We start from the raw sequence: 26,742 nt of genomic DNA on the forward strand, positions 1-26,742 counted from the left end.
AATTTTAAATGACCCTGTTATAGCTGTCAAAAATTCAAACTGCTGTAACGCATATGCAGGTCATCAATTCATCAGTTAAACTCAGGCATATAACATGAAACCTTTTTACACTAAATGCCTGGCCTGGCGCCAGCCTGGCTGGATTTAAATTATTTACGATACCCGTGCGAGCCTCAAAGGGGACACGAAACCCCCCACATTTCACACACACATAAGCACACACACAAAAAGAAACCTTTCTTAAAGTTCTTTATCTTTGTCATTTTATTAATATGTATTTAGAATTTTTGTGTATTGCATAAAAATGGTTAATCCTGTGTAAATGGTTAAAGTTGCTGACTTATAAATTGGAAATGTGTCTCCTAATTTTAATGTTCTCAAATAGAACCATGGGTTGTAACTCTACTCCTGACCAGGTCGTAAAACTTTATGATCCCACTGGAAAACAGAACAGGAATCAAAGCTGACTCTTAGAAAGAGAATAGTAAAATCTACTCAAATGCATTCTAAACGTATTAAGTATTGTTTTGTTGGTGCATTGAGATGTTTCCCATATAAATTGGGACTATCTGCAATTTATTAGCGTGTGTTTATTTTTAAATGTGTGTAATTCTGCATTTGAATGTAACTTCATGTTTTGATCATTTATATATATTATTTTTGGTATCTGTTTAATCGTCATGCTTTGACGGACCCATTTATCTAAAGCAAATTAATGTAAAATGTATTAATCTTGAATTACGAACTTGCTAGAATATCACTGCTGAAATTTGATAAGCCCCAAAGTTAGTAGGGTGGGTGTTTCCCCAGAGACAAAGGAACTTTTTCCCGCTTCAGATCGCGGGCGTTCATTGGTTGTTCACGCGAACAGAGGTGTGAACCATCTCAAGCCATAAAAGCTGACCGAACAAGGTCCGCCCTCTCTTATTAGGGGCCAAGCACCGAAGGTGCGAGGTGCCATACTTCCTGTCCGCCATTTTGCTTAATGTTGAAAACCTACTTTTTCGAACTCCTCCTAGACCGTTAGCCCAATTTTCACCGAATTTGACATGAATCATCTTCAGACCATGCTGGCAAAAAGTTATGGATTTCGTGTCGATATACGAAACGGTTCTCATTAAGCGCATCAACGAATTTGCTGGAAGGGTGCCAAAATGCATTTGAGGCTGTATCTCTGCAACACTTTGACATATTTGCACCAAACTTTGTATGTGTCATCGCCACCTCACACTGACCATGCCACATAAATTTGGTGACAGCACCACCTATTGGTCAAGAGTAATAAACCATTCATTAACCATGAGTAATTACACTTATTAAAATGCTAATAACTTTTTATTGCATTAGCCTATTTGAAGGAAACTGGGCTCAAAATATTCCCTGGCTTATGCCGATAACATAGATACCAAATATACCACAGTAAGCTGAACTTCCGGTCCGCCATTTTGATTTATGTTGAAAACATACTTTTTCGAACTCCTCATCAACCGTATGTCCGATTTTCACCAAATTCGAATCAAATGATCTTCAGACTATACTGATTCAAAGTTATGGATTTTGAGTCGATAGACAAAACCGTTTTCGCATACCACATCGACGAATTTGAGGCACAATGAGAAAATGACACTTGAGGCTGTATCCCTGGAATGCTTTGGCATATTGACACCAAACTTTGTGTGTGTCATTGAAAAGTCACACAGAGTACACCAAATTGATTTTATAACAGTGTCACCTATTGGTCAAGGTTGATAAGCCAAGTAATCATGCTACTAGAGGTGGTATTGGTGTTTTTTTTTTTTTGCCATTTCAAATACAATAATTCCAAAATTGCTGTTATTGCTCATTAATGTATTTGGTGTGATGCTTCATGCGATGCTTAGCTACTACATGTGCCGTTGGAGTGCTTGGCCCCGTAATTGCTGCTTGCAGCTATATTTATTATTCTGCTTCTTCTTCTTCTTCTTCTTCTTCTTCTCCTTCTTCTTCCGCCGCAAGTCTATGGCAGCCCATATAACCGATTGCGGGAAAGTTGTATAATTTGGCACACTGATAGAGGACAGTCCCACCATTAACTATAGCAAATTTGAAGTCTCTAACTCCAACTCTCTAGCGCCACCACTTGTCCAAACTTTCAATGTTTCTATGCTAATAACTTTTGAACCGTAAGCCAGAAAAATGGAAATAATTTTTTCCTCTGAATCCTTGGCTCAAGCCAAGTCGAAAGAATCCCGAAATTCAAAAATCGCAAGGTTTAGTTTTTCCGCTATTTTCATTTTTTTTCGAAAAACCTACTTTTTCGAACTCGTCCTAGACGGTTTGTCCGATTTTCACGAAAATTGGCTCAGATCATCTTCAGACCATGCTGGCAAAAAGTTATGGAATTCAAGTTGATTCATCCAACCGTTGTCGAATGACACATGAACAAATTTGACGAAAAGCACGCAAAAAATGCATGTGAGGCTATATCTCGGCAACGGTTTGGCATATTGAGACCAAACTTGGTGAGTGTTATAATAACCATGACCTGAGACTACCTGCAGTGTTTAGACACAGCGCCACCTAGTGGTCAGGAGATATGAAAAATGCATATTTTGGCTTATAACTTCTGAATGGTTTGGTCAAAAACCACAAAACTGGTCTCTTTAGATTCAGTGCGTCATGGCGAGTCGAATGATATAAAATTTTCCCGTGTCGGCCATTTTAGGCGTCGGCCATTTTGAATTATGATTTAAAATGCTGTATTTTTTGAACGCAGCATCGTATCATTATGAAAATAATTACAAAAATATTCGGCTCCATGCCCTGAAGGTACTCAAAAAAGTTTGGTGGCAGCGCCACCTTGTGGCCAAAAGTTATAATGAAATATCACATAAATGCTAATAACTTTTGAATAAATTAGACTATTACAATTAAAATGGTCTCCCTATATTCTGTGGGTCATGCCGAGAGCATTGATACCAATTATGCGAAAAATTTGCCATACTTCCTGTCCGCCATTTTGATTAATGTTGAAAACCTACTTTTTCGAACTCCTCCTAGACCGTTAGTCTTATTTTCACCAAATTTGATGTGAATCATCTTCAGACCATGCTGGCAAAAATGTTATGGATTTTGTGTCGATATTCGAAATGGTTTTCATTTAGCGCATCAACAAATTTGCTGGAAAGGTGCCAAAATGCATTTGAGGCTGTATCTCTGCAAAGCTTTGACATATTTGCACCAAACTTTGTATGTGTCATCGCCACCTCAAACCGACCATGCCACATAAATTTGGTAACAGCGCCACCTATTGGTCAAGAGTAATAAACCATTCATTAACCATGAATAATTACACTTATAAAAATGCTAATAACTTTTTATTGCATTAGCCTATTTGAATGAAACTGGGCTCAAAATATTCCCTGGCTTATGCCGATAACATAGATACCAAATATGCCAGTGTTTGCTGAACTTCCAGTCCGCCATTTTGATTTATGTTGAAAACATACTTTTTCGAACTCCTCATCAACCGTATGTCCGATTTTCACCAAATTCGAATCAAATGATCTTCAGACTATGCTGACTCAAAGTTATGGATTTTGAGTCGATAGACAAAACCGTTTTCGCATACCACATCGACAAATTTGAGGCACAATGAGAAAATGACACTTGATGCTGTATCCCTGGAATGCTGTGGCATATTGACACCAAACTTTGTGTGTGTCATTGAAAAGTCACACAGAGTACACCAAATTGATTTTATAACAGTGCCACCTATTGGTCAAGCTTGATATGCCAAGTAATCATGCTACTAGAGGTGGTATTATGATTTTTTTTAGCCATTTCAATTACAATAATTCCAAATTTGCTGTTATTGCTCATTAATGTATTTGGTGTGATGCTTCATGCGATGCTTAGCTCCTTCATTTGCCGTTGGAGTGCTTGGCCCCGTAATTGCTGCTTGCAGCTATATTTTCTCTTTTAATTTTTTCCCTCTTATTACAAAACCATCTAGAATCACTTCCTCATCTGCTACTCTGATTGATATTATTTTGTTTAATTCTTATAATTTTGAGGTCACTTCAGGCCTCCTGATGTGTGATATCTCTGACCACCTTCCTGTCTTTCAGTTTATCCAGTCCAGCCAATTAATGTCTAGTTATCCTAAGAATGGGCCAAATACATATCGTAAATTCTCTAGAAACAACATTGATAATTTTAAGTCTGCCATTGGCAATATCATATGGGATGAGGTACTTGTGTCACAAGACGTTAATAGTGCATACAATTTATTCTTAATAAAGTCTTTTAATAAGGCCTTAGATTTATCATTTCCGCTGATGAGTATAAAATCCAGAAATAAATATTCTAAGGGGAAGCCGTGGATATCTGATGAACTAAAAAAGCTTTGCCGAGAAAAAAAAAAAAACCTTATAGGAGGTCTATTTTTAATCCTCCTTCCATTAATACTGAAAATTATAAGAAATGTAAAAACCACTTCACATCTTTAGTAAGAAAAGTAAAGAAAGCATACTATTCAAATTAATTTGCACAAGCTTCTAAAAACATTAAGACAATATGGCACCTCATTAATCACTTACTGAACCGTACTAAATCCCCATTTACTGCCCCTGTAGTAATGAACAGTAAGAAGTGGGTTCTCTCCAACCCTGTTGATATTGCTAATGGCTTTAATGAGTTTTTTATATCGGTTGGTTCTGAACTAACATCTAATATTAATGGCTCGGATATACATCCCTGTTCTTTAATTAAAGGTCAGTATCCTTCATTCCATAATTTTGACCCTCCAACTGTTCAAGAAGTTCGTAATATTATTTTATCACTTAAAAATGCAGCTTATGGTCATGATGGCATTAAAAGTCTTCTTATTAAAGAGACAGTTGACTATATTATTAAACCTCTCACTCATATTCTCTCACTGTCTTTGAAAACTAGAATTGTCCCTCGGGATTTTAAAGTTGCTAGGGTTATACTAATTTTGAAGATCGGTGACTCCAAGGAATTTGGTAATTATAGGCCAATATCAATTATCCCATGTATATCAAAAATCTTGGAAAGACTTGTCTTATCTAGATTATTTAATCACCTGGATGCCAATAATATTTTATACAAACATCAATATGGTTTTCGGAAGCGACACTCTACTGAGCATGCCCTCATTCAACTTGTGAACTATATTTCTTCAGCTCTTGACAATAAAAAATTTGCTCTTGGAGTCTTCCTGGACCTGAGTAAGGCATTCGATACAGTCTATCACAATATTTTGATTGCTAAACTTAGTAGATATGGAGTGGAGGATGTTGCCTTGAGATGGTTTAGAGGCTACTTCGCTAACAGAGAGCAATATGTATACCTGGAAGGCTATACCTCCATGAAGTCACAAATTATGATTGGGGTCCCTCAAGGATCAATTTTGGGGCCTCTTCTATTTTTAATTTATATTAATGATATGGCCACTATTTGTACCAAACTCCTCCCAGTACTATTTGCAGATGATTCAAATCTTGTAGCTTCTAACCAAGATTTTAATATTTAAATCAAAACGGTCAATGAGGAACTATCTTCCATTGTGGAATGGTTTCAATGGAATAAACTTACTCTTAATATAAAAAAAAACTTTATGATTTTTTGTAATACTAACAAACATTACCCTATAGAATTATCTAAAATCTTTATTAATAACACTCAAATCGAATTGGTTCAGCATACCAAGTTTTTGGGAGTCATTATAGATAGTGGTCTTAAATGGTCTAACCATATCAACTTCGTATCTAAGAGGACAGCTAAAATGTTGGGTATATTGAGGAGGGTTTGTCCTTTAGTTCATTCCTCAGCTTTTTTAACCTTATATTATAGCTTTTTGTTTCCATTCATTAATTATTGCAATATTGTCTGGGCAGCAACTTATCCTACTTATCTGAAGAAATTAATAGTCATACAGAAGAAATATCTTAGATTTATTTCTCATTCAAATAGATATGCACCCTCGGCACCCCTTTACAATAAATTTAAAGTTCTCCCTATTGATAAGGTAAATATTTATCAAACATGTCTATTTATGCATAAGTCTATATATAGGACACAAGATCTACCAGACTCCTTTCAGAGTTTGTTTATCCCTATCTCACATGTACACTCATTTCAAACTAGACATAGCAATAACACTTTTGTCTTACCCTACACACAAACTTAAAGACATCAATTTAATATTTATTTTAGAGGTCCTAAGCTCTGGAGTGATTTAAGCCCATCGTTGCGATCAATGTCCTCTTATTCGGTCTTCAAAAAGCATCTGAAGAGACTTCTATTGCTAGCCTGATGCCTTTATGTAGTCCTTTCTAGGTAGTGCTTGCTTTTTTGTTTGCTCTAATATCGCCGTCCCTCTCCCTTCGGAAGCTTTCGTTTTCGTTGTTTTGTTTTCTTTTCTTTACTAAGTTTATTCAACTATTCGCCTCTCCACACAAGGAATTCTGGAACATTGTTTGTTGAACCTTTCAAATACCACGCGATTCCGCAGCAGCCCCGGGCCGGAAGGCAAAGGACCACGCTGCTCCAGCGTTTCAAAAGACCAGTGCACAAAGCGTCACAAAAAGACCATGCTCACGCACGCTGGGCCATGCAAGTATCTTTCTCTATGGAGATTTAAATGCTGCTTTAAAGTTGGTCTATGATTTGATTCGTGTTGGTTTCTAAGGGTTACTGTCTTTGATTTTCATACCTGAGCTCATTCTGTGATCTCATTCACTCTCTCTCTCACCTCTCTCTCGCTCTCTCTCTCTCTCCCTTATTTGGATTCCGTTATGTTTTGTACAAAGTTTACTGTCTGTATTGTCGTACGCGTATTTACTCTTTTTGATTTGTAGTTTGATGTATTATTAGTTCAATTATTAAAAACCTATATATTCATGATTGCCTCTACACCGCTCACATTACGAGTCAATGAAGTGTGATCTTAGCTACATGCTGTTTAAATTGAGAAACTAAATTTATCATAATGATAGGATAATGTTTTCATGGTCAGAGAATATTTTTCCTTGAATTATAAGAAGTGATAACTTTATTGAAAATTTATAAGTTAATCTTACGGCCGTTTGCTGGACAAACCACTGTTTGATTTGCAGTAATTTACAGTAAGAGATATCACTATAACTGTTATGAAGAATGGAATATTGACATATTAATGAGTAAATTACAGTGCCCTGTAATGAGTTATTGGTATAGGCAATTGAGCTATTTTTCATCTTCAATAAAATTTAGTGTAACTGTCATATGAGATATATATTAATCATATTCCTGATTAATTATTCAAATTCCCTATATATCATTTGAGTTAATTATTATGTACAACCCAGTGCGGCTACACTGCAGTGGGGTTTTTTTAAGGGTGAGTTAAAAACCTTGGACTAATTTGCAAAAGGGTTTTTTTTTTTTTGAATCTCGACTAATTAACAAACGATTTGATTGACAGCAGTGGTTCTTGAGGCAAAGTTGTCCAGAATGAGGAAATTTATATGATATGAACATTGTGCACATGCATAAAATGCCATGATTGCAATAGGCGCAAAACTTGTTAATACCTGCTGACCGATTTCTTTCAAATTTCCCAAAGACCTCTATGGCCAGGAGACAAATAGGACTGCCAAGTTTCATTCCGAATTGAACCCTGTCTAATAGGTACTTTAAATTGATTGGGCATGTTTTTTTTAAGATATGCAAATGTCCTCCTAGACATTCGTGGCACCTTTGACAAATACATTGCATGTCAATCGGACTAACATAGTGTACAGTAATTGTAGCCATTTTTAGTTTTTCGTTATTATAGCACCACCAAGTGGCTAAAAGTTCCATTATGTTTTATTTCACCAAAAAATGAGCTCATACAGATGAGTACCAAATTTCTTATTACGTTCAAGAGTTATAGCTAAATTTAGCTATTAGCTAAAGTTAGCATAATTTGTTATGACGCTTACATGACAATCTATCTTATCTATTTTAAAGTCATTACAATATCATTAAAATATTACTATTTTATAATGTAATGCTTGAGTTTTCTAGTGCACCCATATTTAATTGAACCAAAGAAATATGCTATAGAAGACTCTTATTTGTAATCCCTTATTTTATGGATAAAAACACCAACAACAAGAAAAGGCTGTTTCAAGCTGTGTTCAAGAATCTGAATTCAGATCCTCAAGCACTGTAGAAAAATAAAAGGAAAATGAAAGGACATTGTAATTAAGCACTGGTTTCTTTCAAATAAAGAAAAAAAAACATACAACCTAGCAATTTCTCTCTAGATACTGTATGTCAACTCACCACATGAAATGTTCACTTTATTTGAGCATAAAATGTCAGCTTGAATGTCATCCATGTTCAAATGTGGGACATCAGCATTGTGCTATAAACAACATGCAGAGAAACACATTTTAAAGTTAACTAACTTTATATTGACTTGATATTTTTATTTGATATAAAACCACACAATAAGGCCTCACCATAAAAGACTCAAAGAGTCTGGTGCCCATTGCTCTGTGTACATGCTCTTCCACCACTGGATACATGCGCACAAAATGCTAAACAGACATTACACATTAATATCAGATTCTCATTGGTCTATTGCTTGCCCAGTACTGCATTTACTTGACTGATGCAGAATCAGCATATGTAAGAATGAGTGAGTGTGGGTAGGAGGTAGTTTTAAATGAACCTCCAAAGCCAGGCTGGCTTGTCTCTGGGAATCTGCATGTTCCTGGTTCCCCATTGCAAACAGTAAGTTGTGGATCACTCTGAGAGAGAGCAGCTCTTTGGATATCTCTTCACTTTTCTGTGCCAGAATCCTGTAACATCATGTCAATATACAGTACATAATAATCATGCTAATCAGCATGCCTTATAGAATTTTTTCCATGCAGTATGTCTTGAATGTAAGTACCTGATGGTTTTAGCAGTAGCTGCTTGCTGGAGAAACACAGGGAGTGAATCGGTCATTCTGGCCACCTCTGGATCTAACAAAACAATCTAATTGTTTCAGCTGAATTTCAAATGAAACACAGGACTTTTCATTACTCTTATGACAAACAAATCAATAACTGAGAAATATGCAAATTCAAGCCACAATCCATATTTGTTTCATGTCTCATCTACATCTGCTCTAAATTAAAATACAAAGCCCAAAAGGTAACATTTGGGAGGTTGAATTAAGGACATCTCCACGCTGCAACGTGATCATAATGCAAAGCAGTATAGTCATCGGAGAACCACTATTTCAGTTGCAAAAAAAAAAAAAAAAAACCTTGGCAGTTACACAACATTTATGCCTTGCTTTAATCGAAAGAAAATGAGCAACAGATCATACCCTCCAGGATGTTGTGTTTGGGATTTCTTTGTTTAGTTGGTTTGAGAAAAGCCACCAGACCCCTGAGCAGAGCCAGTCTAACCTCTGATTGCATAAGCTCCGTTATCAGTTCTATTGCTGGAAGTAAAAACAAAAGTACAAATAAAAGTTGGGATTCACAGTAGGGTAAGCAATAACAAATAATGTCAAATTTGAAATGTTCACTTGCCTTCATATTGCACTTCTAAATGTAGGGACCTCAGAATATTTAATAAGGGTTCCACTATGCTGTGATGGGCTGTTTTTACAATGGGCTGGACAAAACAAATTGTATAAATTATATATACAATTACGTATCTAGTCCTTAAATAAGTATTATTAGTGCAGTTTTCATGAACTCATATTCTATCCAGAACTATCTGAAATGTTTGTACTTTCAAAAATTAAACTGTCAAATTGCAAGACAATTAAAGTGAGCTGCAAAACAGCTATATACTTTTTCCTTATAAATTAATTTAAAATCTTTTTTTTATATATGTATAATAAAGTTAAAGCAAACTTAATGCATAAACAATAGTACATGTACTTTTTTTTTACTATTCAAGATTCCGTTGGTGCTCTTGTCACCCTGCATCACCGTTGTACCTGAATTATACGTAGGATCTGTAAAACAAGCTGCTGTGCTCTTGGCGAGGTGCAGGTCAGCAGGGCGATCAGGCCCTTGTACACCTGATTCTGGTATTTGGGGTTTCCATGTGCCAAAGATTCTAGCAGGGCGGCTGCGTTCTCCTGAGTCCCCTCTGTCTCAGATTTGGCCAAACATTCAGCTACGGCCTTCACACCTGTCAATCAGAGAGGAACAGATGTGAGAGTTGAAATCAGTTCATGAGCCAGTATACAGAATGAGTATATGTGTATATAAAGTTGTCAGAGTTTGCCTGTCAAAATCCCCAACCTTTAAAATTGATCCTGATTACATCATGCAATGTTCACAATACCTCACAACACTTCATGGAAATGTTGCAAAATATAATTCCATAATACATTCCATAATACTATGTAAGTACCATAGCTTTCACAGATTAGCTCTTTATATTTTTGGCCTGCGTTGGCGATGATCTGGAGCAGGTGAAGAGCCTCTGCTTTATTCCCTTCCTTGAGTTTGTCTTGTCCGAGAATCTCAAGCAGGGTAAGCACTCCACCCACCTCCAGAAACTCAATCATGTACTGATGACTGATCATGCAAACAAACAAAATGAAACCATGTTAGGATAGACACTGTTTCTTTTAGCGAGTTTTATTTGCACAAAGATCTTGCATGCTTAATACAAAAATTATAACAACAGCATTAATTTTGTCTTTTACCTGCTGTTAGCAGACAGGAAAACCCCCACTGCTCTCAGCTGAAGGTCTAGACATGTACCAAACATATAACTGGAAAGAAAAAATGTAAGGAGGCATACATGGCAGGACTGATGTCTCTCAGTTCAACTTAAGTTTTAGTCAGATACTCAGAAGGTATCTCATTTTTAGAGCACAGATAGAAAACATGACCCTAGGTGTGGATACGTTAGTCTTATCCAGGCAGTGAGCCGAGCAAGGAACAGGCTGGCAACTTGTGCGAACTCCAGCTCCAGTTCAGGACACGTCTTTCCAGTGTTCTTGGCCAGAAAGTCACTTAGCATTCGACTGCGCACCGTCTTACTGCCCTGATCCCACTCGTGGAGGAAACACATCACCTGACTGATGGAGGCCTGCTCCTTACTGCTAGACATGACTCAAGCATCTCACAAACTGTGGGAGACGATGAACAATATCAGCTAATGTACGTGTTACTAATGGACAAATATATTATATTACGTTTTTCTTGTTGGAAAAAGCATATGCTGGTAGGTATGTTTTGAAGCATGGCAGCTGGTTTGAGCTGCTCCTTAGCTGGTCATGGGCTAGTTTAAGCTCGTCATGTGCTGGTCCTTAGTAACTAACTCCTGCTCAGTATCAGCTAGCTCAGAACCAGCTCAAACCAGCAGCCATGCTTCGAAATAAACCAGCATATCCCGATTTTCTTTTCGTAACAGTTGTCCAGATCCAGAACAAAGATATATCTAGATATATTGAATAGATTCAGATGTACGAATTCACAACATTTTCTCTATCAAAACGTGTCATACATTATGAGATACAGTGCTTGCAACTGTATAAGCAAAAGTCATACATTATTTCTGGTTCATTTAGAAAAGCTCTACTGTGTGAACATAAAAACTTACCATAATTGAAGAAATTCATCAAAAACTTCAGCTATTACACACTATCCAATAATACGTAGAAGGACGCGAATGTAATTACTTTGCCAGTAGCCTACACGTTTTGTTTACAGTAATAAAACAGCTTTTGTCGGATTGTGGTTGTTTACCATTTGTTTTATAATGCACACTTAAAACAGAAAAATCTTATCTTGACAATAGCATTTTTATAATCTATAGCATATTTGTTTTTCAGCTAACATCTTATTTAGAAACCACGACATGTTTCTCACCTTCACTTCCGCCAATGTTGGCAGTTGCCATGGTTACTGACGCTCACGGTGTCCGTTTGAACCGCTGATGTCAGAGTAAAATGTGATTTGTGCTGTTTAATATCTTTGCACATTTTAATGTTAGATTTATTAATAACACAATCAATCAGGAGATTATTAACTTACTTAATTTCACTTAACTTACACTTTGACATTAAAAGAGAAAAGAGAATTAGAAAAACGACAATAGAGAAATGATTTAATGTATCTAATGCTCATTTTATTTTATTTCAGCTAACCCAACGTGATATTATTTTATTTTCATTACAATTTTAGAAACATGAAGGTGCCACTCAAACTAACCATTCAGTTGAATACATTCAAACCTGTAAAAGACTTACTGAGAGTCAAGCCTGCTGTAATAGCTTAGCTCTCTACAAATATCATACATATTAAAAAAAATCATTTCTCTACTATAACTAATATGCTGATGATAAACAAACTATCAATATCAACTGAACTCGTATCTATTACAGTTTTCTCCCTTCGGTATTCAAGTTGCAAACATGCTCGAGAGACTAAGAGAAGAGTCTTCAATTGAAGTGAGATGATTTTAACATACATGCATAGATTTTCTCTCATCCACAGAGAAAAGCTCTATAGAACGCTCCTTTGAATATAGCACCCGTCTTGATCAGCCGTTTAAGTGAATAGAGTTTTTATATTCTGACATGAGAACCAACACCATGATTGCACCGTACAAGGCTGGAAAAAAAGGCTTCATGTCCTGTGTTGTCGGGCAGAATGGTCAAAAGTGCAGTTTTTCCTTTCCTATTTCTTGGCATCTTGCACCTTCTCAATTTCCTGTTTGAAAAACCCAACCACTCAGTGTTATTTATTTCTGAAATTAGGAAAAACTATATGGAATCAGATATAAAATAGTTTTACCTCAATAAGAACACTTTTGAGTTTCTCATAGGCTTCTTCCAGGTCATCATTAATGATCACCAAATCAAAAACTCCCGGTTCCTTACCTACAGAGGAGCAAAAGTGCAAGCGAACAAAGGTTTTGCTCAAGCACAACCGACTTACTGGAAGTGTCACTTACTGAGCTCCATGTCAATCCTCGCTGCTTCCAGACGCTTCTGTAGACTGTCCTCCGTCTCGGTTTGTCTGTCTCTCAGACGCTTTTCCTGTAGGACAATAAAACGTCTTCCTGTATTTTGACAGTTAAATGCTGTATAATGAAACTGAGAATGTTTCTGTCAGCTTACCAGGATCTCTATTGAAGGTGGCTGGATGGAGATATAAATGGGGTTCAAATCAGTCTTTTTAATGTTTTTCACTCCTTGTATGTCAACATCCAAGATACAGATGAGGTTTTGTGCCTGAACATCTTCTATGGATGTTTTGCTGCAAGTGATAGTAAATTTGATGAGCAATAACATTAAAATGTATTTGTTGTTATTAACAATACGCTAATGGGCAATTTTAGCTACTTCAAAATAATTACTTTTGGGCATTGGTATGAAGACAAAGAATTAGCAGCAAACCTGTGTTGAATTAAGAGGATAATGGGATCAGATAACAAATGTCGATTTACAAATAAAATGTACCTGGTTCCATACATGTTCCCAGAAAACTCAGCATTCTCAATGAATTCATCATTGTCAATTCCATCTTGCATCTTCTCTCTCGTGACAAAGTGGTAATCTGGGTTGAGGACAGAAATGAATGAAGATTAACTGTAAATCCAAACAAATTGTGGCTGTTAACAAGGAGACATTCATCAGATGTGCTGAAAGGGTGTTCATTTTATATATTATAATGACCATGTACTCGTAAACTATTAAAAGAAAGGTTTATAAAACAATTAAAAAAATAATTTCTATGTGACATTTTAAGTCTTTTCACTGCACATCAAAACAGAAATCTTTATGCTCAGCAGAGGGCGCCAAATGTTTATTTCAGAATATCTGTTCCTGTGATACCAAGTTAAAATGATTGCGCTTACTAAATGATGGGAATGGTGTGAATGAAACTTCTAAAATCTAAACTTCAAAAATTCAAAAACAGCTGTATTTGCACATAAAATAATCTCACGAAGATGTCCTTTATGTAAAGTCCATGAGAAAGCTCCAGTGCTGGATTCCTACCGTTCTGCTGGTTTAACTCCACAACAGAGCATCAGAGGGGATCTAAAGCGGGACCTAATGGTTCTGCAGGCACAAGACAAACAATTCACAACTACAGGAGGGCAAAACACTGACATCATCCGTGGCAGCACTGCAATGGAGACTCCTATTAGCATAACAACATCTGTAAATAAATATCCTAAGAATAGCAAGCCAACAATTAGCTGGTTATAGTCACAAAATAATTTTTAGATGCAGTCTTTCTCAATTCCACCTTAAATATCTCTAATAAATCTGTACTGCTTTCAGTTATTTGCTTTTTAAACAGCCTATCCATTGAATTTGTATAAATTGTGCAGAGAAAATAAAAAACAATTTGCCCATGTGACCTAAACAGATTTTAGAAATATTTTTGTTCATTAAATGATTTTAACGTTCTGTAGTGATGCTAATGATCGTCTCTGGGAATTTTATGCTGTGAGGAGTGTGATGTCAGTTCACATCACATAGAAAACCAGGGGAACCCAGGGGGCTATTTTCAAAGGCTTTTTACTCCAAAGTGCACACTGGCATTCATGTCAGAGAGAACATGTGATGTGATGTCCACAATCGCATCTTGTCATTTTGGCATGAAGTGTAATTCACTTACAAAGGTTTAGATTTTAAAAGATGAAAGTAACCCCCATTACTTTCTCATCACATTACATATGCCAATAATAACTAATTATGACCAATAATGGAAACCAAATCTACACCTTCAGATGTCTCAGAGGAGAGGATGTCTGCTACAGGAAGTAAGGTAGCCCCCAGAAGCAGTGGGAGACAATTCAGCCCTAGAGAAAATGACAAAGGCACTTTGGGGAATAAAAAGAGAAATTTACCCCGTGAAATGTGGTAATATGTTTGGAAATTAAACAGTTCACTTGGGAGTAAGAAGCAACAAAGAAGACAGTTATGGACTAAGGTTGAAGGGGCTTTCAAATTGGATGGGAATGTAGTTGGAAAAACCCCCCTTTCTACACTGGGCAAGTACAATCAGGTATATATTTCTTTTTGTTATTTATTCTATTTCTGAACTCATATTTGACATTGTTTCTATGATAAAGCAAGCCTCTCATAGCTGTTAAGTCGGGAATTCTGCTTTACCTCTCCCATCTTCCTCTCCTGGACGAGGATTTCTGGTGGTGTCTGCAGAAAGAAATATCAAGGTATAAAAAAATTTATCCAGCATTCTTGTTGTTTGTTTACTTGTATTTTGTCTAACCATCTGTCTAATTTGTCTGTAATGTCACATACGCGAGACACTGAATCCAAAAACCCCTTCATATTCTTTCATGAGTCTCTTCAACAGGGTGCTTTTTCCGGCTCCTGATGGGCCACTCAGAACTACAGGCCTGGGTCCTGACATTTCTCTGTGAGACAATCAAAACAGGTTTGTTAGATAAAAGGTATGTAAGATGTTTTAAGTTCTTGGTGATTAAATCTTCAAACCTAGTATATGCAAAAAAAAAAAAAAAAAAAAAATTCAATAAGTCACAGTCTGTAGATAAAAGGGAAATTAAAAAAATAAAATAATATTTTAAAATGTATAGGCTACTCTTGTTCAAATGTTACAGTTAGAACAGCAATATTGTGAAATATTATGACAATTTTAAATTTGCAGCTATTACTCTAGTCTTCAGTGTCACATGATTCTTCAGAAATCATTCTAATATGCTGATTTGATGCACTTTTTAAATGATCAACAATGTTGAAAATCATTGTGCGAATTCGTATTTTTCTGTGAACTGTGTTAAACATTTTTTTTTCAGGATTCTTGATGAATAGAATATTCAGTAGAACAGTATAAAATAAATTATACATTATAAACGTCTTTACTGTCAGATTTGATCAATGAATACTTGCTGAATAAAAGTATATATATATATATATATATATATATATATATATATATATATATATATATATATATATATATATATATATATATATATATGTAAATTAAGGTAGTGTAATTAAATGCAGCTAAAAAGGCATAGCATCTTTTAAAAGCCAGGTGAAATGCTACCCATATATTTTGACATCAAAAGTCACGTGTTCAATCAGACTTAGTATTTTGGTAGAAATCCATCTGTCGCTACAATAGCAGCCAAGTAGACAGATGCCCACACGGGTAGGTTGCGTGACATGCTTCATCCTCACAATGCGAACAAGGTAAATGTAAAAGAAAATGAAAAATAGATTACACATTAATTACAGATGAACTTGTACTGAGGACCATGAAACCATAATAGTTCAAGAGAGATTTAGTTTTAGTTTTAAGAGTTCTAATGTACACTGTAGCATTGTACTGCACTCTGACATAAAATGCTAGAAAAGATGTGTCATTTCTTAAATCGTACATACAAGCCTTTATTATTCAATCACAACAAACAAAAACCTTTCATACTGAGCACGGATTAGGTCAAGTAGGATGCTTTTGTCTTGGTGCTCAGCTGAGAGAGAGAGAAAGAGAGAGAGAGAGAGAGTGCTATAAGCTAGAGAAGTTAACATGGGCGGACACTGAGCCTATTGCACGCCTGCGTCCCTCCAAGAGAGAAGCTCAGGAACTAATCCACTGATCCGGGTGATTAGTGATTCTGTTTTGAGGTCTGTGGACTGGGTCTTGTAATTGAGAACAGGGCACACAAAGTAAAACAAAATAATATAACCCTATTTCCTGGCTAAGAAGCCTTTATTATTAATTTAGTTATTTTGCATAGTTTATAACACAGAATGGAACCATGGAAGTCATCATATAACTTTAAAATGTTAAATGTGTTCATGTTCCAGCTGGCTTAAAACAGATTAAAGAAAAAAGTTGTGAAGTGTTATAAATGAACTTTGGAGAGTCTGTCTTTCATAATAATGCAATTTAGCAAAGCATTTACATTATTTGCATGGTGGAAAAGGATTTACATGTTCATGTAAAGTGCCATGAAAATATCTTAATGAAGTCAGGTTAGGCCAATGAAGAGGATTACCCTTAGCCTAATGACAAAGGCCCACTGACCTAAAGCCTGTCTTAATGTTTTCTACAGTGTCTGTCTGGAATCATGTCCGGAATCATATCCGGCCTATTTTTTAGGGACTCTGCTGGAGACTAGACAAACCAACTGGACACTGGACACAGCTCTAGAATAAATATACAGTTGCCTACTAGCAGTTTGTTCATTTTCACTTTTCTTTCTTTATTCTATCATATATCCCTATAATGACATATTTTGGCTACTGCATCTTCAAGTGTTTCTGTCTTATGATGATGATAAAGAATAATAAAAATTAAATAAATAAAATGTAAAATGTAAATAAAATTAATATTTAATAATAAAATTATTAAACATTGAAATATTTAAAGTGTGCTTTTATTTTCAAGACAACATAAAATTTCAAAACTAAAATTCATATTTTAATTAAAAAATGTATTTAAAAGCACAAATGAATATGCATCTACAAATTAAATTAATAAAAATCTGATGTGTTCAGTATCCTTTCAGACTGATTACTGTGTAATAAAACCATTTGTTATTAAAGTAATTTATATAACAATAAACCATACATTTTGACCTCTAAATTTTGAACACTGAAAAAAGGAAAGACAGCTCTTACCTTTTCTGTGCTGGTTAAATGGTGAAGTATGTTAGTGTGTGTTTCTAGCTCACTGACTTACTGCCACAGCTTACTGCCAGTGACAGTTACCACCTCCTCCGTTTACTCTCTCTCAGCCAATCAAATAGCAGGTCTAGTGTATTTTTTGTTATGACAGAGATAAGAGGCTATAATCATACTAAACTTAGAAAAGCCATAATCATTTGTTTTTCCTGAGAAATAATGGTGAAAATGCATTTTGTAGACAAGACCAACATCCATTCTGAGAAATGTTATATAAATCTAAATAGGCTGTAGTATATAAAATAACTACTGTACACTGTAAATAAATATATAACTAAAAATTGTGACAACTAGTTCCAGTCTTGCCTGTAATGCATTGTAAATAAACCAAATAAGGCAAAATTCGAATTCTATAATGATTTTGTAAATTCTAAATATATTATTATGGAAATCTAAAATTAAATTAAATTCAAACTACACCTTGAATCATATTTTGTGTATTTTTAAGCAATCTGTAATTTTAAAACTATGATTCACTAGCATATTTGAGTTCTGATCTTTCTCAACAAAAAAAAAGATACAATGTGCTAAATAATAATTATTGAAATTATATTATTGTTATCATATAATATCATACAATTCAGTCAGCCAAATGTTATTTAAAGGTGTAGGCCTGAGTTTATTGCTCACTCTGAGTAATGAACTGCAATTTCACATAGCTAAATTAAAAAACTAATTTTGTCAAATAAAGTTGAACATTACTTCATAAGTCTCCACAGAGTCTGCAATAAAATTACATTAAAAAAGCGGAATATTTCTACATACATCACCTCACTACTGGCTGTGTATTAGTAGAGTCATGGCATTTCTGCTCCCTTACAAAGCATCCAAAAAGTAATCCCATTAGTTAGGTTTCTGGAGCTGGACGTGTAAATATATATTTTTTGAGTGCATTTGGGAGTTTTAAAGTAAAATACACTGTGAGAGTAGTGCAGCAGTTCACTTCCTTTTGCATTAGACACAAGGCTGGGCTAATCCAGCGCTAACCTAAATCCACACAGACGAGTGTCCATATACTGCTGCTAATTAGAGATATGTCAGGACATCAGCCTTAGACATCCTTTTATCAGGTCATTCATTAAAGGAATCTTTAAGAATGGCAGGAATGAACTGGCCAGGTGGTGTTAAAATACTTCAGATGCAATAAATAGACCGAAAGGAAAGAGCTGGTTATTTTTTGTCTGCTACTGTCTCATCTCAAACAATAGAAGTGTGGGCAATGCCAGCACCATGGGTTTGATTCCCAGGGAATACAGTACAATAACGGATGAAATTTATACATTTAAAGAATAAAATGTCTGTAAAATGCATAAACGACCTCTTCACATTTATGTCCAAATGCCGGTGCCTTGGTGGTGACTTATGTATATATAACGAAAACCATTTTAAGGCTGACAATGACATCTGTTAGACAACAACTTTAGTTTATTTTTTTGTCAAAGAAAAACAGATGAGTCTGTACAAAATGCATCATCATAAAACAAAGCTGGTTTTATGTTGCATTCTATTTCAGTTCTATCAAAAGTGCTTCACGATCTTTCAGTTACCTGTAGTAACTTTACTAGAGTGTCTAGACGGTAACAAAACTATTGCTAAAATACCACAAAGGAAACTGAGCTCCTCTTCTGTTAGTTCTGAGCTTAGTTCCTTGAGTCATAATGTCGTAACCTATAGTAACTCAGTGTCAACAGACCTTTATTCTGCTTGGCAGTGGAGAGGAGGGAAGGCTAAGCAGAGATCAGCCTCATCGTCCATATCCTGCATTAAGAATCAATTCCACCTGCTGAGGGTCCAGCTCTGCTGTACAGTACATATCAATACAATAACCTGCCAATCACCTGCTAGGGGTTAAATATTAATTCATTACAAGAATGCAGACAATTCCATCTACACAGCATCTTACATTGAAGTAGAAGAGCAAAAAAAAAAAAGGTCAGAAATACACAGGGGACTACTTCCACTCAGAATATTCATTGCTGAACCTTATAGTAAAAACTATTTTATTTTATGCATGTGTACTGTTTGATAAAAGTAGCACTTTTTGGATCTGCAAACCTTGTGAGAATGGCTTTGTATTTTGCATCATATTTAGTCTTTGAGTTTTGAGTTTTTAACGCATGCTTAGGATAAAGGCATCATGAGACAAAAAATGCATAATATAAACGATTACACTATCACCTATGTAACAGCTTAAATTATCATTTATCTTAAACCATATTTAAAAGATCCCATTCACTATTAAATTACAGTTACATAAGCATGGAAAATAAATGTACAAGATTCATTGCTTTTCTGCACATTCTACACAAAACACTGTTTATGAATGATTTCAAAGTTAACCGCTTTCCGATTTCAAATATTAACACTGCTAGATCCAAATTAGAAAAGAACTCTTCAGTGTAAACATTCACAAAACTATTTGACCAATTGCTTTAGAACATTTTCTTTGAGAATAACTTAACAATATTTTATAAAACAACGTTTTTTTTTTTTACATAGAAACAACATTTGGTGATCGTTTTACTGTCCTTACAATATTATTACGGCAGATCTTTGCTTTAAATCTTTAACATTTCATTAAGAAATGAACACAGTGGTCTTCATGTACAGTAACTGGGTTGCATTCCGACATGAACCTTCGGGCAATGACTCTGTTGGGCAAAATGTCCTCTAAGTTTTGCAGCAGCCCAGAAAGGTACTCCTCAGTTAAAATGATCTGTCTGTGTAGAGTGCAAACAGGCAGATGACAGGACGGCTGTAACTTTTCACAAATACACTCGTCTCAGGTCCCCAGGTGAGGTGATAGTGTTGCACTGTGGACACAGTTTCTTTGCTCCCTGCGAGAAAGATAATTTGACAAATCAATAACAACTGATAGTAACAAAGGCTTCACGTGTTGAATTCACATGCCTGTGCTAACGCTTTCTTTAAGTATAGTAAGATACATGTTCATCTCACCAGGGTGCGAAGCCAGCATTCCTCACAGTGGACATGCCAGCACTGGATGGAGGTCAGGGGTACTGTGTAGGAGTCCTGAAAAACGTTTATGTACACAATAAAATGATGTGCACAAGAAAAAAATATTTTTCTGTTAGTTACTGGTTTCTTGAGCAGCAAATCAGCATGTTGCAATGATTTATTTAGAAAGGATGCAATTTCAAAACATTAAAATAGAAAACAGTTATTTGTATTGGAATAATATTTTACAATATTACTGTTTTTACTCTATTTTTGGATAAATAAATGCAGCCTTGGTGAGCATGAGAGACTTCTTTCCAAAACATTAAACAAACCTATTACTGACCACAAACATTTGCAAAGTAATTAATGTGTATTAATTTCATTTTAGTCCGTTTTGAATTAATATGCAAGGTGAAGCTTACCATGCAGATGAGACACTTGAATCTGTCCCCTCGCGTGAGCTGCTTCTCCAGATCTCTGATGCGTGTTTTCAGGGCCTCCAGCGTACTGAGGGAGGGGTCATCTGGTAAGCTAAACGAAACAAAGAACAAATCCATCAGAGATTGATTAGAAAGTCACAGCGTGCTGAGGGTTTTGTCGCTGAAGGCCAAATGTTATGAATTCTAAATTACACATGAACGGTAATCAGAAGACAGATTGCATCATTAAATGAGGTACATTCAGAAGCAAAATTCAACACTGTAATACATGAGAGTCAGCATCCCTATTGTATTGCCATATTGAACAGTAAAAATGAAGAGCATACACTGACTGCATAGGTCTGTGTGCAAGTAAACTGATGCAAAGTGTGATCGGTTAAATAATCAAAGAAAAGACACAAAAAGGTACTATGGGAATTGTCATACTTAATAAACCTAATAAAAGTACAATACAATTCCACTAACTTTTAGTGTGGGCAGAAACAGCTTAAGATTGCCCCTTGTATTGGCCTTTCCCACAGCAGGTGAGGGACAGACATGTCACCGCAGTGTGCAAACATTGTCTCAGTGTAATTGCTTTATTAGCGTGTCCACACAGGGCCGGGCAGCAAGCGCCCCGCGGCACACAGTCATTTGTCAGGAACGGTCCTGCTTCCCGCCTCACTAACCCTTCCTCACTCGAGTGTTTCCACTTCACCACAATTAAATAACACTCGCTCAGAGCCCCCTAATCCCCGGTAGGAACATCCTGGCCAACGCATCCCCATTTAATCAGCTCTCAGGAATTGAACTATGACAGCAGGGGGTTTAAGTGATCCATCAAAAATGCCTCATGTAATAGCCGCCAAATATAAGCATAATGAATGCTGGTTTTCTCTTGTAGCTGTCTGCTGGAAATATGAAATAACTGCCCCCGTCCTCAGGCTAAATACCTACTGGAGAGTGGTGACGGATCAGGTACAAAAATATGCTGCAAAACAGAAGTCTTGTGTTAAATTTAAAATTGTAATATTTGTATGTATATATATATATATATATATATATATAAATATATACACATAAATACACACACGCGCACACACACACACAGATATTTGTTTTTATTATATATGAAAATTATGAGGCACCATGGGATAAAGGCCTATATAATATAATATAATTTGTGTGACAGAAAAAGGGAAAAGTCTTTCTCTTTCGCTTGTGATGATGCAACTTTTCTAATCTGCGGGTGGACATGCAGATACATACAAATCACTCACACATAATACATTCAGAATAATTACATTTAGAAAAAGTATTTCATAGTTTCCCTGCAATATGACACTCCTCGACTGATAGATGGATTAATCAAGCTGATTAATGATTCACTCCGAAACATAAGTCAAACACGCTTCAGTGAACTTGGCAAAATGTAGCCCCCGTTGAGAAAGAACCGATTCGTGTGCTCTTATTGAAAGGGTCACCCATAAATTAATTCCTCATGTGTCCCTTCCATGAGCAAACTTGACCTCAGTTGCACGATTAGTAAAGTTTGAAAATCTGTCCCAGTGCACTAGGAAAGAAGTTACAATTTCCCAACAGGAAGTTCTGTATCATGATCCTGCAGAGATCTCTTCCAAGAAAATGACATGGATGTGGGGAAGGAGAAGGATGGAGGGGAATGGGTGGAGGCACTTGAATATTAACCTGTGTATCTCTCACATGAGCATCACAGCTCAGAGTGTCTGGAATATATGCACAAACCACTTTTAAAAATCGTGCACTGAAGTCATGATAAAACAGAAGTAGTGACAGATCCGTCTTTGTATTGTGATTTAAATAATTACAAATGAAACATGCATGAATGAATAGTTCACAATAAGTTGTAAAACTTAGATTTAGAAAATAGGATGAATTTTCTTTTTATGCTGACTTCAAGGTATACTTACATCTCTAACTCGCTGTTCTTGCAGGTTCTTGGAGATGTTGTGCTTGTTTTGTTCTCAAACTCTCCATTGCTTGTAGTAGGAGTTTCTGCAGACATAGTACAGTATTGTGAATAATTTGAACACATGTATTATATATGTATATACATACACACATGGTGTGTGTGTGTGTGTGTGTGTGTGTATAAGCCAACTACATTAAACATTTTTCACTAAATTAGCATCTCTAAAAAAAAATTTGGCTCACCTGGGTTTGCCAACTTGGTTTGCTCTGGAGATGACCTGCTGGTTGTGTCGCCACTTTTAAAGGAAAAAAATAAATAAAAAGGAATCAGTATTATTAAAGTAGCAAAGAAAAACGAATAATATATTCTTTGTGTGTGTGCATACTTTAAAACAGCTCCTCTTAACGCCTGCCTCTCCTCGGCATCTCTGGGTTCATTTCCTGAACAGGGAATCACATCCGCCTCTGTGTATCTGAGATCATTTGCTAAGGAAACATTTATCAAAAATGCTTTCACACACGCACACACACACACACACACACAAAAAAGATCACTGCATGTCCTTGCTGTGCCATAAATTGTGCTGACTGACAGCAAAAAACAAGGATACTGTGCTTTTCCATATTCCAAAGTATCATCACCGTCCACATCCAGATCTGCATCGCTGTCCTGATGTTCTTTCAGTGTGCTGCTTACCAAACCTTAGAGATTTCATATGAGAATTGATTAAATGACAAAAAACAGACAAAAGGAATAGCGTATCATATTCACAAATAGGTTGAGATACAAATGCGCCCTACTGATGAACTGCAAAGTGCTAATAAAATTAAAAGTGTTTTTAAGGACACAAGGGTCTAAATGACCTTTGAGTCCTTTGTGATCGACTCGGAGTCTGTTTTTGACCCCTGTCTAAGTGATTTTACAGTAATCTCCTTCTCAAGAGGTTAACACCACTCCCATTACCTCACGTGTCTGTTGTGAACTAATCACACACACAAGCTCTTGCAAAACTAAGTGAGCTGCCTTGCTGCTTACATAGGCACTCACTGAACCTCATACAGTAGGTAAACAATTTGGAAACACAGTGCATTGCATTAACTCTACATATAGACTTGATGTTTGCATTCAATTTGAATAGATTATTATTCTATTTAGCATGATGCATACTAGTTTACATAAAAATATATACACTGTAAAAAAATATTTTCCCTAAATTATTGGAGAACACTTTTACAAGAAAACACTATTTCTACTTAAACGATTTAATTCATTGCTTTACTTGCAATTACTTCTGAGAGAAAATAGTTTCAAAGTAAAAACTACACTTTTTTTTTCAGTGTAGCACATGGAGATCGGATAAAATAATCTGTTTTTATTTGCACCGGATTTCTATTAATACATTTCAGTACTGCATTATTATTTTTGTCTTTTTTTTCCCTGAGCTTGTTAGCAACTGATTTCATTAAGTTAAGTTGCTTTTTTATTGTAGTATTTATTTATTTATTTAGTTATTATTTATTTTTTGCTTTTCTAATCTGATACCTGACTCCAATCTGACTCCTTATAAACATGGATTGATTTATAAGGATGTATTTGAGGATTTGGCATGTATTTGAATCACTGTGAAGTGTTTGTTTGTGTTTTGTACCTCTGAAGCCTCTGAGAACAGAAACCATCTGTATTCTTCTCTGTTCGGCCCATTCAAACTCCCTCCCAGCTGACAGCACAGAGCCGTCTTCAACAGCACACACGCCGTCTCTCTGTAGAAAACACACACATATCAGAATCTCTGGTAGAAATGTCTCCACCGGCCTCGAGACAAAGCTTTCATCTGCTACCTGCCCTGAATACCTCTCGGCATTAGGTCACAGCTGAAAGAAACAGAAAATATTATGTCTGATCCTTCTGGCCACATCCTGTCCTATTCTGTGCATCATACGACTGACTTAGCAGAACAGGTCTTATGTCAAGTACAGACAAACAGTCTGTGATCTGTCAGTGAAAGCAAATCTAGAGAAGATACAGACTTCAGGGGAAGGAAGGTTCATTGTTCTGAATGAACACATGCACAATGAGAAATAAGCTGCATTTTCATCATACCTGGTCTTCCTCTGCTTTCCGTCTTTTAAGTTTCCCAATGCGTGCTGTAAAATAAAACAAACTATGAAAAAAAACAACAACTGATTTTTTTACTGATGCTTGACACTTTCATATTATCTTATCTAAAAATATTAAGCATAAATACATTTTTTGATTTGATTTTTCTCCAGTGGCAGTTTTACGATGGAAATATATACGATCTCAAGCTGTCATAAACTGATAAGACAGAAAGGCCTCTATGGACTACAAAAGATAAATAAATGGCAAGGGAATTGGACTGATCTGTTTATCTGATTATAACATAAAGACAAATACAAGATATACAGAATTCTCTGCATCTTCTCTCAAATACACACACACACACACACACACAGAGAAGAAGTCAAATTCAGCATTGTGGAACGGTATCCACCACTCCATTAAAATCTCTGTTTTGCCGAGCTGCTAATGATGTTAAGGGACATTAATCTTTAGGAGTCTCAGCTCATAATATAGTCAAAGAAGACAGTAGAAACAGAGCTGAGGCGGTTACAATCACAATGAAGATGAGCATAACAGAGAGGGGATCATTAATTAGAGAGAAAATCTGATCAATTAGCTGTGACCAATCGTCCAATGCAACTTTTTTAGATGTTAATGAAATAACATAAAAATTAACAGTCCTGATAAATTATCAAAAATTCAACATGATAGAGTATCAATATTTCACAGTACAGAGATTCAATACTCTTTATAACTGTGTCAAGGACATAATATTACATTAAATACTATAATAATTAAATATAATTTAAATATATAATTAAATATAATATAAATATAATTTAAATATAAATTTACTAAATATAATTTTCATCATCTCATTCTACATCTGTAGAAGTTTCTAAAGTCATTTTCTCCTTTAAGATGAATTTAAATCAGTTCTGGTTGGCATTCTAGATAAAGTTCTTCACATACCTAATTTTAAAAAAATGCAAAACTTGATTTAAATAAATTTATAAAGAGTTGAGTTGCCGTCATGTGCAGTGCGTGGAGAACAGCTTACCAGACAGTGGGCAAGAAGATAAATGTGGGAATCCACAGTCAGGCCAAACATGAACAGATTTCCCTTTCTGTTTGGCGTAGCACCTGCACCAGCAGAGCTCCTTAACTGTTAACATATAAAAAGGTTAAAGGTCAATAATCTGCTCTGCTTGTGAGGGTGCTAGGTCAAAGGTCAGGGGTGGTGCTTTAATTTTGAATGTTCAAACTGTGTTAGAGTTTGTAATTAATAACTGTGTGTCATTTTCAAAGAATGTCTTATTATGGAACTTGTGTAATATATATATATATATATATATATATATATATATATATATATATACAAAAAAACTTAATACAGTGAGAGCATTTTGAGATACTGAAAGTAATTGACAACGTACCATTGAGCCTTGTTTGCCTGTTTGCTCGTACTCGCAAAAATGTCTGATGAAAACAAAACAAAAAGGAAGGTTCAAAATCCATAATCTCATAAAACATTACACCCAACATTTTATTTTAAAGGATAAGCCTTTAAGCCATCATACAGCATTTGTTCTCACAGAATATCCAATTTCACAAATGTCATATTGTGGAAAATT

At 35.6% G+C, this 26,742-nt stretch overlaps 3 protein-coding genes across 5 annotated transcripts in view; all 3 read right to left on the reverse strand.

The window, feature by feature from the left end:
* Window positions 1-7,944: 7,944 nt before the first annotated feature.
* Window positions 7,945-11,888, reverse strand: LOC113106720 (armadillo-like helical domain containing protein 1). Of its 2 annotated transcripts, none has more exons than XM_026268759.1 (12): window positions 11,871-11,888; window positions 10,904-11,128; window positions 10,700-10,768; window positions 10,402-10,568; window positions 9,980-10,176; window positions 9,564-9,648; window positions 9,356-9,472; window positions 8,933-9,005; window positions 8,708-8,837; window positions 8,496-8,573; window positions 8,317-8,398; window positions 7,945-8,197 (listed from the first exon to the last, which is right to left on the reverse strand). In XM_026268759.1, the coding sequence occupies exons 2-12, from the start codon at window positions 11,107-11,109 to the stop codon at window positions 8,169-8,171; spliced, it is 1,233 nt and encodes a 410-aa protein (XP_026124544.1). In that variant the 5' UTR covers window positions 11,110-11,128; window positions 11,871-11,888; the 3' UTR covers window positions 7,945-8,168. The 2 variants fall into 2 exon arrangements, with proteins under 2 accessions (XP_026124544.1, XP_026124543.1); XM_026268758.1 differs by lacking the exon at window positions 11,871-11,888 and adding an exon at window positions 11,602-11,804.
* Window positions 11,889-12,123: 235 nt separating this feature from the next.
* LOC113106721 (guanylate kinase-like) lies at window positions 12,124-17,695 on the reverse strand. The gene is made up of 8 exons (XM_026268761.1): window positions 17,633-17,695; window positions 15,281-15,396; window positions 15,131-15,172; window positions 13,466-13,562; window positions 13,124-13,262; window positions 12,958-13,042; window positions 12,798-12,883; window positions 12,124-12,713 (listed from the first exon to the last, which is right to left on the reverse strand). The coding sequence occupies exons 2-8, from the start codon at window positions 15,390-15,392 to the stop codon at window positions 12,681-12,683; spliced, it is 594 nt and encodes a 197-aa protein (XP_026124546.1). The 5' UTR covers window positions 15,393-15,396; window positions 17,633-17,695; the 3' UTR covers window positions 12,124-12,680.
* A 2,518-nt stretch (window positions 17,696-20,213) lies between these two features.
* The window catches only part of rnf220b (ring finger protein 220b), a 29,713-nt gene continuing 23,184 nt past the window's right edge, over window positions 20,214-26,742 (reverse strand). The window contains exons 6-16 of one of the 2 annotated variants that reach the window (XM_026268762.1): window positions 26,545-26,587; window positions 26,169-26,273; window positions 25,127-25,170; window positions 24,675-24,786; window positions 23,637-23,727; window positions 23,412-23,498; window positions 23,269-23,321; window positions 23,025-23,109; window positions 21,079-21,187; window positions 20,654-20,728; window positions 20,214-20,532 (exon numbers count right to left, since the gene is read on the reverse strand). In XM_026268762.1, the coding sequence (XP_026124547.1) occupies window positions 20,461-20,532; window positions 20,654-20,728; window positions 21,079-21,187; window positions 23,025-23,109; window positions 23,269-23,321; window positions 23,412-23,498; window positions 23,637-23,727; window positions 24,675-24,786; window positions 25,127-25,170; window positions 26,169-26,273; window positions 26,545-26,587 (876 nt within the window). In that variant the 3' untranslated portion in view covers window positions 20,214-20,460. The remainder of the gene's footprint in view (window positions 20,533-20,653; window positions 20,729-21,078; window positions 21,188-23,024; window positions 23,110-23,268; window positions 23,322-23,411; window positions 23,499-23,636; window positions 23,728-24,674; window positions 24,787-25,126; window positions 25,171-26,168; window positions 26,274-26,544; window positions 26,588-26,742) is intronic. The other variant, XM_026268763.1, reaches the window with a different exon arrangement.

This window comes from Carassius auratus, chromosome 8 (assembly GCF_003368295.1).
Source record: "Carassius auratus strain Wakin chromosome 8, ASM336829v1, whole genome shotgun sequence".
Taxonomy (NCBI): Eukaryota; Metazoa; Chordata; class Actinopteri; order Cypriniformes; family Cyprinidae; genus Carassius; species Carassius auratus.

Coding starts and splice junctions, on each gene's coding strand:
- LOC113106720 (XM_026268759.1), bottom strand. CDS start 11,109: ATGTCTAGCAGTAAGGAGCAGGCCTCCATCAGTCAGGTGATGTGTTTC. Junction 9,649..9,979: donor AGATCCTACGTATAATTCAG/GTACAACGGTGA, acceptor TGTTTTGTCCAG/CCCATTGTAAAAACAGCCCA. Junction 8,399..8,495: donor GACTCTTTGAGTCTTTTATG/GTGAGGCCTTAT, acceptor TGTTGTTTATAG/CACAATGCTGATGTCCCACA.
- LOC113106721 (XM_026268761.1), bottom strand. CDS start 15,392: ATGTCAGGACCCAGGCCTGTAGTTCTGAGTGGCCCATCAGGAGCCGGA. Junction 15,173..15,280: donor TTTTGGATTCAGTGTCTCGC/GTATGTGACATT, acceptor TTCTTTCTGCAG/ACACCACCAGAAATCCTCGT. Junction 13,043..13,123: donor CACCTTCAATAGAGATCCTG/GTAAGCTGACAG, acceptor ATTGTCCTACAG/GAAAAGCGTCTGAGAGACAG.